This window comes from Erigeron canadensis, chromosome 9, assembly GCF_010389155.1.
Source record: "Erigeron canadensis isolate Cc75 chromosome 9, C_canadensis_v1, whole genome shotgun sequence".
NCBI classification, from domain to species: domain Eukaryota; kingdom Viridiplantae; phylum Streptophyta; class Magnoliopsida; order Asterales; family Asteraceae; genus Erigeron; species Erigeron canadensis.
In genome coordinates, this window is record NC_057769.1 from 32,586,356 (window position 1) to 32,599,629 (window position 13,274).

The window sequence follows — 13,274 nt, forward strand, 5'->3', positions numbered from 1 at the left end:
CCCGGTCACTGGTCACGTTTTCATGCTCTCGTGGGTCGGGCCGGGTTTTGCCGGGTTTCGACCCGTGCACATCCCTAAGTAAAAGACTATTCGCATCCGTTGAGATAGTTCAGTGTTATTTTCATAAACAACTTAATCAGCATGACACATCAAGTTTCTACACATCTTTCCCACAAAAAACCTTTTTCGGTTTACCTACACCAATACATACTGATCCTTCCCACAAATTATACTCCATTAATATATAGATACAACCAATAAGGTTTGTGCCCCATTGATAAGGTCTCTGAGCTTGAGAGGATCCACCTGATTTCGAGTCTCACTTCCCACATATATGAGGGTTTTTTCCTACAAACACTTAGGGGGTGTTTGGTAGGGTGGAATGGAAATGGTGGAATGAAATGAGAATCACTTTCCTTGTTTGGTTACACAAGAGAATGGAAATGAAGAGGTAGAAGGGGAATCATTTCCATTCTCATTATTCCTCCCAAAATGGTGAAGAATGGTGAGAATGGAATCAAATTATCTTTTTTTTTCTCTTTTTCTCATGTATTTAATTATTAATTTTAATTATTTATATTATGATATTATAATTAGTTTTTGTTAAAAAAATTTTCATATTAATTTGTTTATTTTTTATATTTCTCTTATTATGATTCTCTGTTGTTACCAAACAATGTAATTATTCTCTTTCCAAATACTCATTCTCTTTCCTACTATTTCCATTCTTTATTACATTTCAATTCTCAATGATTCCCTCCTACCAAACGCCCCCTTATAGATTGACATCCTCCATGTCACCACTTACAACAACACTCTTCACAATTCTTTCCTACAAACACTTATAGATGGACATCCTCCATTATCACCACTTACAACAACACTCTTTTCCCAAACATACTTTACCTCATCTCATCCTTGCATTTTCTCTCGTTGGAAATTGGAATGGTGGGTTCATACATGTAGTAGTATATTTTCCAAAACGGACGATCGAAAATGTTGTTGTATATTTTTGCAATTTGTCATTTTATTAGATCTGAATATATCTTAGATAAAGTTTGTGAATTAGATATATATATTTTTCATAAATATTGGGTCAACTGTTTCATCATTTGTTCCTTAACATTAAAAAACTTGACTAGCTTGAATAATCAAGTTGGAAAAAAAAAAGCCCATAATTCGTATTTGTAAATTTTAATCAAGTAGTTTAAAAACTTAGATGAAAATGATTTGTTTAATTAATATGCATTCAAAGAGTATAAGTATGTGAAGTCATTCTTGACTGAGGCATGTTTTTAAAATAATGTAAAAGCTAATGATGTTTTTATATATCTTGTCTTGTTTTGAAAAGGGAAAATCCAAAGAAAGGTAACCTAAAAGAAAACCTATTTTGTTTTCTTCTATTTAAAGGATCATATTTTCAAAAAATTCATAATAAATGGTATCTCGTTAGTTTTTGACAGATGGAGCTCGTTAAGTGTCATGTCATCGATGCCACGTCATCAGTTTTGCTGACGTGGCACTTGACTTTGACCATTATGAATTTTTTGAAAATATGATCCTTTAAATAGAAGAAAACAAAATAGGTTACCTTTAATAAGAAATTCGTGTAAATAGGTTACCTTTTTATGGATTTAACCCTTTTGAAAACCCATTATTATATATCATAATTCAATATTTATAAAAACTATGTCAAGGAAAGCTTTTAAAAAAGAAAATAATATAATTTAGGTGTAAAAAGGAAAACGATATAATACAATTAAACGAATACAATTAGCAATGTGCATTAGTTTGGCCACATCCATTTCATTAGGAATTATGTGATCTTATTTATACTATCTAATAAAATAAACCATCCTTATTTTTTCTTTAAACTTTGTTTTTGAAAAATCAAAAATATCCTTCTCTTTTATCTATACTTCTATACTATTTAATAAAACAACTTACCTTTTTTTGTCCTTAAACTATTTGTCTTTGAAAAACCAAAAATACCCTCTTTTTAACTGACTAATTTGAACATCTTCATCTAATATACCTATATTACTCTTGATAAGATAATTTACAATATAGATCACTCAACACTTAAAATAATTACAATGTCTAGTAATAGAACTAGTACTATAGTTTTTCAAAAACCTTATAGGCAGTGACGGATTTAGTGTGTAACCAGGGGGGTCACAGGCCCACTCTCAAAAAAATAAAAAGCCCAATTAATTTTTATATATTTTACAACTAGTCCGATTTAAAAAAAGGAAAGCCAAAGTTTCTTTTAATTCCTTTTAGTTTTTTTGTTTCCACTTTTCAAATCAATCTAATTAAGACATAGAAGACATCTTTGTTATTATTATTTATTTATTATTGCTTAAATATTTGAATTGTGAGATCATACAAAATTTGCTGTAAAGATTGTTATTAAGAGTTAGACATAACTAGTAATGTAATACGTAATTTTTGAATCGTTGTTGAGTTATTTTTGTTGTTAAGAATCATGGAAAGGTATTATGAGTAATATGTTTCTTTGTTTATGCATTTTTTTTGTCATGATTTTTGCTGTTTATTTTCTCTTCTTTTTTTGCACTCATTTTGATGTTGTCTAGAGCTAGTTGTTGTTTTGGTTTGAAGCTGTTTGGGAGGTTTTTCGTAGCTGTTTTGCCGATAGTACGTTTTGGTGCTATTTTTCAGCTATATTGCTGATGCTATTATATCTTTTCGCGATTGTTATTGCAGCTATTTAGACCTTGTTACACAACTATTATAGTTCTTTTGATGTTCAAATAATTTATTTTAATTTTTTGCCCCACCCTCACTCAAAGCTCTGGATCCGCCACTGCTTATAGGCAAAGTTTAATAATGATACCATTGTTTGCGACCAGCAGAAAACTATATGGACCACATTAGCCCATAATATTATTTTAAGCAGTTCTTTTCATCTGTATTTATGTTCTTGGATCTATTTTCACTAACAGTTGGGCTAAGCCCATTTTAATTAGTAGAATATCAAAATGAAAAATTAATGAAGTCGATTCTTTGAGAAAAAAAGAAGTTGATAATAGGTTATCCCAACCGAATCATAATTAGCTGCCTATTAATAATGTAGAGGCATATACTATATTCATTGGGTTTGAACTAAAGACTGTGTTATTTGTGTAAAGATGTCTTATCTATTACTGATTAAGTTAAATGCCATTGATGATGAAATGGATTTGTTCCATTGACACAACAGGAAAAAGAAAAAAACAAATAATAAACCATCATAATCCTAATGTTTTCTATCCAAATGCTAATTGCTTTTATTTTGATGAAGTTACTTTTAAAAGTAAAGTTCACATGGTTCATACATGTGTATACCTACAAATTAGATGTATCCGCAGTTAAGATATTTCATGTGACAAATTTTTTTATTACTTCCTGTGTTATCCTTTGCAAGACCAAAAAGCCTCCCTGGCAAAATTATTAATTGACTTTATAATTGATGTGCTATTTTGGAAAGGGAAATGATTTTTTTTTTTTTTAGGTGTGGATCATTTGCTCGTAATAGGGGATCTAGTTTACGTTGTCTTAACTGAGTCTGCGCTAAAGAGCCCCCTCACCCTCAATACCTAGTAGGAGGAGAAACCCCTACCTAAACCGCCCGAAGGCTCGACATTTAATTGAGGCAAAACCTTGCACCCTTTGCAGGACTCAAACCTGCTTCACTGAAGAACTTTGTTTGTGAAATTCCTTTAAATGATAATTCATCTTAAAAATTAGTTTAAAAATTCTCTTAAGACCATAAAATTATGACAAATGGACTCCACTAGTTTTCTTTCTTAATTTTATCTTTTGATTTAGTCACTTGTCATAATTATATGATTAAGAAGATTTTTAGGCTATTTAGTTATGAAGTGAAAAACCACAAGAAAACTTTATCAATTCTCATTCTTTTTTGGCGACAGAATTAATAATTTTTCCGTTAAAAAATCCTATAGGTTACAAATCATTATTTAAACATTTATAAAATAATCCTAAAGAAAGATGAAATCAGCTGGTAGCTTCGAAAGAAACTAAAATATATATATATAATAGTACAAAAAGATTTTAATAAATCCAATGATATCTTTTCCTTTGATATAAAAACATATTTTTTTTGAAGGAATTACTATTGTACATAGAAATTAATATTTGAGATACAAGCAGATGATAAAATCGAATTCTTATACTTTATTCATCCTTAATTAGGATAATTACAGGCCTTAGGCACTCCGATTTTACTTAAGATTTTGAGTTCGATCTTTAAGAATGACAAACTTTATGGTTTTTCTCACCAAATATTTGTAATGGCTCATAGTCAATATTTTGTTGTTTACAGTACGTGCAATGATTTATCATTATATGGTGAGGTTTTCTTTATGTCATATACCTGAATGTTCGGAAAAAAAAAATGTTCAAAACAGTCGTACTTAAATTTGGGCCTTAAATTACAGGCCTGAGATTTTGACTTTGTCGCCATGTAGTTCATGAGTTCAATTCAAGAAAATGACGTTATTATTATCTTGTAAAAGTGTAGCTATTACGAGTATAATTTTGACATTGCCGTTATTTACTTATTTTTTTAATTATTTTTTAAGTTTCTAGTCGACGAGAATAAAGACACCAACACGGCAGCACCATTTTAAATTAGTAATATTCTTAACTGATAGGACATGCCACAATAATATTTCGTATTTTCAGTTCATGACATGTCGCATCTTTAGAAGCTTGATCATGTATGAAGAAAATATCAAAATACATGATTTGAGTTTTACCTTTTGTCTTTATTCACATTCCCTACTTTTACCTTTAAATATTATTATTCGTGTAATATGTTAATCTTGTTCAATTCAATGAATGTTGAATAGTGCGATAATACACAACAAATTTTATGATTAATATACAGATTGAAAATTGCATATATACTTATGCTTTCCTTCGAAAATAATTGATGCTTTATATATGTCTTTTTAGTGATGCCACCTCCTAAAAATTTATACAGATGTTAATGAGTTTTTGGTTTAGTTAATGAGTTTTTGGTTTAGTGATCTTGGTAAGTAAAAGATTTGCATTTTAAGAAGTCCCGATAACTACGTATTATGATTCGTCAATCACATCGATGAATTAATATTATATTGATACAATGCAATATATTGTGCTATACAATTAGCTGGCCATTAAATGTAACTATCGTGATTATCTATATATAATTAAGGGAAATGCTAAATACAACCCTAAGGGCTGTATTTAACTTGCATAAAATAATTTGTACCTTCCATATTAAAAGTCCGCCCCCTGATTTTCATGGTAAATGTATAAACAATTTATGCACCTTAAACACAGCCCTAAGGGTTGTATTTAGCAAACCCCTATAATTAAAAGTTCTATCATGGTACTGAAAAAATTAGCACATTTTTGACGCTTTATCGATATGTACTTAATAGGTTTATTAGGGTACTTAATAAGGTTAATGACTTAACAAGATTATTATGATATTGAATGCTTATCTATTTATTTAATATATAATATAGGTTAGTGTAGATGTATGTTAGTATTGATAATTGGGTACCCCAAATTAAATATCTAAGTAGATATAAATTAGAAGTATTAATATGAGCTAAGTATATATATATATATATATATATATAAATAGATAGCTTAAGTCGTAAAATAAAAAATGACACTAATATATTAAGAGAATGATATAATACTAATTGAATGGTTTGTTATAACGCGTATGTTAATTAAAATGATATCACTAACATCCTTATTTTTGATAATTAAATTATTAGTGTCATAGAACAAGAAATTTAAAAACTAACGTGAATATGTATAACGTTGGTTAAGAAAGATATTAGACAACATGTAAGTAATTTAGGATCATGGACTTTAAAAACAAATGAAGTAATGTCAAATAAATATGAAATGAATCGAATCAAAAGTTACTAAGGTATATGTATGTATGAATCAATAACTGTTAAGATAATAATTATTATTATTAGTGAAAAGAAGGAATTCAAATCGATTAGGTGTAGATTACGACTACATGTATGCCAAGTTTATAAAGCCAAATAAATATACTTTGTAACTACAATCATAAGTTCTATGCAAATATTAAATCTTCTTTTAGTTTTTCTCATCTTGCAAGGCTTGCGACAGTAGACAAATTGAGCACAAAAGCAATTTGTGTTAATTAAGTGAAACTAAATATTTGATCAAAATTGGAGAAACTTGGTCATATAAATCAAAGAGACGGTCAAATTAGATAAAATAAAATCCTCTATTACTCAGTTACAATCTATTTGATTGGGTTAGATTTTGTTCCCTTTTATTCATCCGTCAAACCCAACCTTAAGATATATAAATACACATCGATCATAAGTTTTCAGCATATCTTCACCATTCGAAACAGAAACTACACCATCGTACGTTCCACTCTTCCGTTGACCGCAAATCCTTGATATATTGATCAAAAAGTTAGAAACAAGAGTCTATGTTTAGATCGTGGGTCAGAAAGTTCGTAGCTAGACCTGCTTCGGGTTAAGCTATCACCCTTAAGCTATCTACCTTGTGTTTATATAATAGATATAAAAAGTATACTAATAATGTACGTACGTTTTTGTGGTAATCGATCTATATTATTGATTCAAACTCGCGAAACTAAAAACAAAAATCTTTCGATGATGGCATAAAACAAAAGTTCTTCTTTCGATTTAAGTATAATAAGACACAAGACGTTATATAGAAATGGATCGAGAAAAACTTGATCAATAGCTAAACGATTAATCATATTACTGTTAGTTTTGTATGTTGTAAAATGATGACAACCTTTGTAACGAGTTTTCCACATACGTACGTATGAGGAAGAAAGCCAGTCAACCATCTAACAAACTTTATCATTTTAATATATGTTTTAAACATGCTATGGTTATTAACCATATTAAAGAAAATAAAACTTATAAATCTAAATAATTAATTCTTATAGAAATTCTTAAAGTATTTTGATTTTAGTTAAAATTATTTTAATGTAGATAATGCAGATTTTGTTTGCTAATCCTGGTGGAGTACACCGGCTTTTGAAAGTTTAGACCTTTATTAAGGTACAGATATTCTAAAGGTTTTTAGGAGCTTTTTGGTCCAATCTTTTCTTTCAAGACTTTTATTTGTTATATATGTATATATTATTGTACGGATATTGTGGTTGGTCTTAGGATCCTTCCGGTAAAATCTTTTCTCTCAAAACTTTATTTGATTAAATGTGTATTTCTTTTTATAAAAGTTGCGTGTTATTTGAAAAATTAGTTGTTTGTTATCCTTTGTATAAATATTGTGATATCCCTGACTTTTGATATACTAACGAGGCTGCCTACATAAATATTTATTTGGGAATCATAGTATTTTATTCTTTATAGTTGTGTCAAAACCATCTCTTCAAACCCGATTTGAGTATGATCCCGAAAAGATACGTTTGGTATATTACATTTGATGCGATGATTTGCACTATGCCCCTTCAATATTCGTTGGCTGAAATAATAATACAGTCGTTTATTATGAATCATATTAATTGACCCCAAAAGATTAATACAGTCGCATTTTGTGATTTATGATATGTCTCTCGAATATTCGTCGGCCACGGAAATTAATACAGTCGCATACTATGAATCATATTGATGGCCTGAAAATTTATAAGTGACTCTATTGAAATTTTGTAAGAATTGGGTGGATGGAGATGTAGTTTTAAGTCAATATTTTAGAATGTCTCAAAATATATGTAATTATTATTTGTTTGTCCGAAAACTAAGTTTGTCATTTGATATATATTTAAGTATATATATATATAAGTCGGTCAAAATGGTTTCTTAAGATGTGCATATAAGAGTAACCTATCCATGGAGGTCCCATGGGCACGTTATTGTGACACTGATGATGTGGCACTGGCCGTAGCGGTGTATTTGATTTAATCTACGGCGTCTCCTTTTGATTACCCGGTAGTGGTATGCGCACTTTGATATTTTGATAGGAGGCGTATGGATCGGTCCTATGCATTTTGTAAGTTTGACGGTTGGTGTTTTCGTAGTGTCATACGAAGCGTTCTACCCTTTGACAAGTAATTTTGTTTGACTCTTATGTGCATTATTTTATGGAACTTGGTTTTATAGTCTCTTTGATTTGTTAATGTATAAGGTATTTGTGAACTATGCGTATGTGTACTTTGATTTGAAATAAGTTTGTTAAGGTAATAAGTTTGTTCTTTTAATATACGTCTCCGCATTTGATATTATATTTCAGCTTTTGTCATATCCGTTCACTGGGCTTTTTGCTCAGTCGTATTCCTTTTTCTTTCTTATACGACATGTTATCAGAAGGGCTTTGAGATCGAGAGAAGAGCGTAGATAGAAGTGGACGTAGCAACCCTGGTTTTAGAGTTGTATTTCAAGCTTTAGAAGTATTTATTTTTGTTTATTAGGTTGACTTTAGTTTGATTTTGAATAAGATTAACGCCCTTTTGCCTTTTAGTTCTTTTGATATCATTTTGTATTGTTTAGAAAATTCCAAACCATTATAAGAAAAACCCACTAAATAAAAGAAATGTACAAAACAACCCGTGCAACGCACGGGCCTTCACTCTATTTATAGGATAAAAGGATGAGATCAAACTAATTAACACTTTTGCTTAGTTATTATCGAAACTTTCCGGTCGATATTATCAAGGGATTTTCTACTATGTGCCCCCTAAGCACATGATAAAAAGTAAATCTTTATTATTGTTCTCCATAAATAAAACATCATTAATATTATTAATTTTTTCTATTTCCGTTTGCTTCCCATTTTACCCTTTTTTATATTAGGCAATGATATATGTACACTATCTAGTTATTCAAATTGACTTTGGAATGATAATTGCCGATCTCTATTTTATATTGTAATTTTCTTGATTTAAATCATACAAATTGAAATAGGTGAATGATAGTATCTTTATTTTTCTAGTTAAATGTACAAGATAAAAACAAGAAATGTAATACCTTCATGACACACATAATTTGTCTAACCGACAAACCAGATTCTTTGAGCATGAGTATATGTTTCTCATCTTCCGTTGTAATACTACGATATGATGGAAGAAAGCGTACCTCATCGACAAACCTACCTTTTTTAATAGAAAATCCATTCTTTGTTTTTGCAAAAACTCGATAGAACGCGAATGCTTGTTCTTCACCAATAAAATATTGACCGACAAATGGTGTATCAAAAATTTGTTTTGTGTTTTGAGAATTGTCATCGTGAGTCGTGACTTGCAAAAATACCTTCCGGTGGAAACTCGTTCATATCAAATAGATGATTTTTACTCATTTTTTACAAATTAAAAGGAACAAAATAAATTCAAACTAATATTAACTTGAAGAAACAAGAAACATAATAGAATTTATATTTGACTCTATAAAATAAAAGGATGAGAAATTGAGTGTGAAAGATTTGTAAAACTCAATTAGCAAGGGAAACCAAATTTACGTAAATAATTTGACAAATGAGAGTTAATTTTTAGCCAAAATTTTGGTGTAGTTATTGCTACAACTAGCAAATCAGATGAAAAAAAATTACAAAGTCAATTTGACTAACTAGATAGTGTACATATATAATTGCCTAATTTAAAAAGGGTAAAATGGGAACCAAATTTAAAAAGAAAAAGTTAATAGTATTAATGATGTTTTATTTATGGAAAATTATAAAGGTTAGTTAATTTTTATCATGTGCCTAGGGGCACATAGTAGAAAATTCTTATTATCAAAATAATATATATTGTCACTAAATTTTGCAAGATCTTTTCTAACACCATTATACTATTCGGCGCAGTCAACAAATTTCAATAAACATTGGACACCACTCTAAGACTGCTAGGAGCAAGGCGTGCGTCTCCCAAAAAACGTTCGAGAACGCCATGAAGATGCCGTGAACACTGCTCCGGGTGGCGTTCTTGGAGAAAAAATGGGAGAGATCGGTATCAAAGAAACGGGGTGGGGAGCGTGCGTTCTGATGCAATTCAACCGTTGGCAACGGCTAGTTGACCATTTATTTGAACAAAAAACAACTTCTTTTTTTTTTTTTTCATTTCACCCATTTCCTTCTCAAACTTCCATTCTTTCTCTCATTCATTCTCATTTCTTCCTCTTCAAAAAAATGTATCCCTACAACAACAATCTCCACAATCCAAATAATCGACCACCATATCCAACTAATATGTCACCTCAACTCGACCTCAGCAACCCGAATCTTCACAATAACCCGAATTTTATCCATATGGTGTCGAACATGAATGTGGGATCACCAATGTCGGGGGATTCGCACCATGGGTTGGCTCATCCAACCAGAATTTCAGGTGGGCAACGATACCATCATCATCGGCACCAATGTTTGGTACATATATATATATATATACATGTAGCTTTCGGTTTATACATATATATTTATACATATACATTTCGGTTTATATATATACTTACACATATATCTTGGTTTACATATACATATATTTTTTGTAGATTCTCAACCTCAACCGGAAACTCCTCGATCAACCCAAAGTCTACCGGATTTTGAAACGGTTCAAGAAACCCAACCCCAAAACCCGGAACCATCAAACACAAAAAAGAAACGATCTCAGGCAAAAAAGAATCCCAATGAGCCACGACAAAAGCCGAATCAACAAAATTGGTCAAGGGAGGAACAAATGGCGTTGGCGAGAGCGTGGCTAGAGGTGACCGAGGATCCCGCCGTTGGTTAGTTCTCTCCATAGCGATTCTGGTATTTTTTTTTAAACTGTGCGTTTCTTTTTTTTTTTTTATTAAACTGTCTGATTCTGTTTTTTTTTTAAAGTGTTCGATTCGTTTCTTATTTTTTTTGTTAAACTGTTAGTTTTTTTGTTGTTATAAAACTGTTTTTTTTTTAAAGTATTTGTTAAACTAGTTTTCGGTTTATTTGTTTTGAAGGTAATTACCAACGGGAAAAGAAGTATTGGTCCCGGATTAGAAGAAAGGCGAGTACCGTAAACAAGATTCAATCAATTCGAAGTTTAGGAAGTTGCGTATACAAATACAAAAGTTTCATTCAATTTACTTGAAGGACACATCGAAGTTTCATCTCATTCGTGATTGGGATCCTCTTAGCACTACGGGTGGGTCGAGTAAAGTGTCCAAGACTTCCGCTTCCGATTCCCCCGGTGCTCAAAGTTCGGGATCGGAAGCGAGGATTAATATTGATTTGAATGAGGCCGAAGGAGAGGGTGACACTCGAGAGGTGCGGTATATACGACCTATGGGTGGTGGTGGAAGGTATACCACCAATTTTGGTGATTTGACGGATAAGTTGGAGGGTTTGATAGGAGTCGAAAAAGAACGGGCCGAGTTTAATAAAGAACGACTTGTTATTCAAAAAGAAAAGCTTGGTATCAAAAAACATAGGCAATGTAATGAAGATTTGGCAACTTTGGCAATCGACACTTCAAACCTTCCCGGATTTTAGTTTATTATGTAACGTACTTTGTTTAATATTTCGGTTTAATATGTAATGGTCTACCGGATTTTATTTATTTTCTTTAATGTAATTTTAGTTTATTTTAGTTATAATTTCAAGTTTATTAATAATTAAGAAACAAGTAAAACTTTAAGGGGTTTAATGTAAAAGAGTTACAAAAAATGGCAAGTCAAAGATAAAAAAAATAAAATAAAATAGAAAGTGCAAGTTCTCAAAAACCCCTTACTCCAAGCTTTTGGTGTCTCCATGGTGGCATCCTACGTGGCATGAAAAGTGTGGGGTTCATAAAAACCCCTTACTTCTACTAGTCTAAAGTACTAGTCTAAAATACTAAAACTGTTAAAAGATAATTTTCCCTTCAAGGATTAGATAATACATAACAAAATTTTAGATTTGCCGCGTTTAGATGCCTTATTTTTGTCTTTAAGCTAATACTATATATAGTAACATTATATTATATTATTCTGTATTTTAACATGAATATCTTGTGTATTTTTTAAATACATATCATAATCTTTTGATATGATGAACTTTAAAAAATACAAAGTACTCACGCGTTGTGGCGGTAAAATGATGAGGGTGATAAGTGAGGGTGATCGGCAAGAGAAGGTGATATGTGATAGAGTATCATAGCCAAATGCCTTAGCCGTACAAGCTCCGTCATCGTATTAAAAAATCGTCGAAAGTATATCAAATGACATCTCTAATGAAAAAACATGATATTTTAAGAACACCTATATAATGTTTATAATTTATCGATGTAAGGTTTTTGAGATAAAAGATTTTGAAAGAATTAGAGAAATAAATGATTTGTGGAAGAAAAAGAAAGTTATATGCATTGATGTGTGATATAATACATTATTATGTATATATTGTTAAAATTGAATGTTGAAAAATTGAAAGTTTAAAAGTAGATTTGCTTTTTAATATAATATAGATTTTATCAATTCGGAACATAAATGAAGATTTAGGCTCTGTACAAAATATTAAACTTCATTCTATCAATTAGTAGCAATTACACCCATAGGATCACAAACAAACAAATCCATAACAGCAACTTTTTTTTTCTTTTTTATTACACTTTATTTCAACAAAAGAAAAACACACTCATGAAAAGCACTCTCCATCCCTGCACAAATTGTAAAAAAAAATCAATTATTAAATCATATTTAATACTTGTAAATAATTGATTTCATCCAAATAATCAATTAAAATCAATTAAAATTTTCTTTTTATTATTTTTTATAGATCTTAGCAAATAAACATGAAAAACAAATGCATACCTATTCAATCTGAAATAGGATGCACAAGGGCAATAACGATTATTAATATCTAATCGCTATCGCTACTGCTGCTACTATCGCCGCTTTTCTCATGACCTTCTTTCTTCTTCTTCTTTTCCTTCTTCTTTTTCTTCTCACCTTCACCACATTCTTCTTTGCTTCCTTCACCACCATGAATCTTGTCCTTAATCTTATCAACTATTCCTTCCTTCTTTTCGGGTTTGTGGTCACCTTCATGTTTCTTGACATCAGACTTGTACTCACTTTCATGTTTCTTGTCATCCGACTTGTATTCGCCTTCGTGCTTCTTTTCACCATCTTTGTTGCCACCAATGTGAAGTGCATCACCAATCTTTCCCATTAGTCCTGCCATTTTTTCTCAATTTAGACACTTGTGATGTTTTGTATATATGTTTTTATAAGATGTGTTTTTGTATGGTTTGTGGAAAATGGTCT

At 30.7% G+C, this 13,274-nt stretch overlaps 1 protein-coding gene across 1 annotated transcript; it reads right to left on the reverse strand.

The window, feature by feature from the left end:
• Window positions 1-12,510: 12,510 nt before the first annotated feature.
• On the reverse strand, window positions 12,511-13,274 carry LOC122581156 (dehydrin HIRD11). Its single transcript, XM_043753322.1, has 2 exons — window positions 12,819-13,274; window positions 12,511-12,664 (listed from the first exon to the last, which is right to left on the reverse strand). The coding sequence occupies exon 1, from the start codon at window positions 13,189-13,191 to the stop codon at window positions 12,868-12,870; it is 324 nt and encodes a 107-aa protein (XP_043609257.1). The 5' UTR covers window positions 13,192-13,274; the 3' UTR covers window positions 12,511-12,664; window positions 12,819-12,867.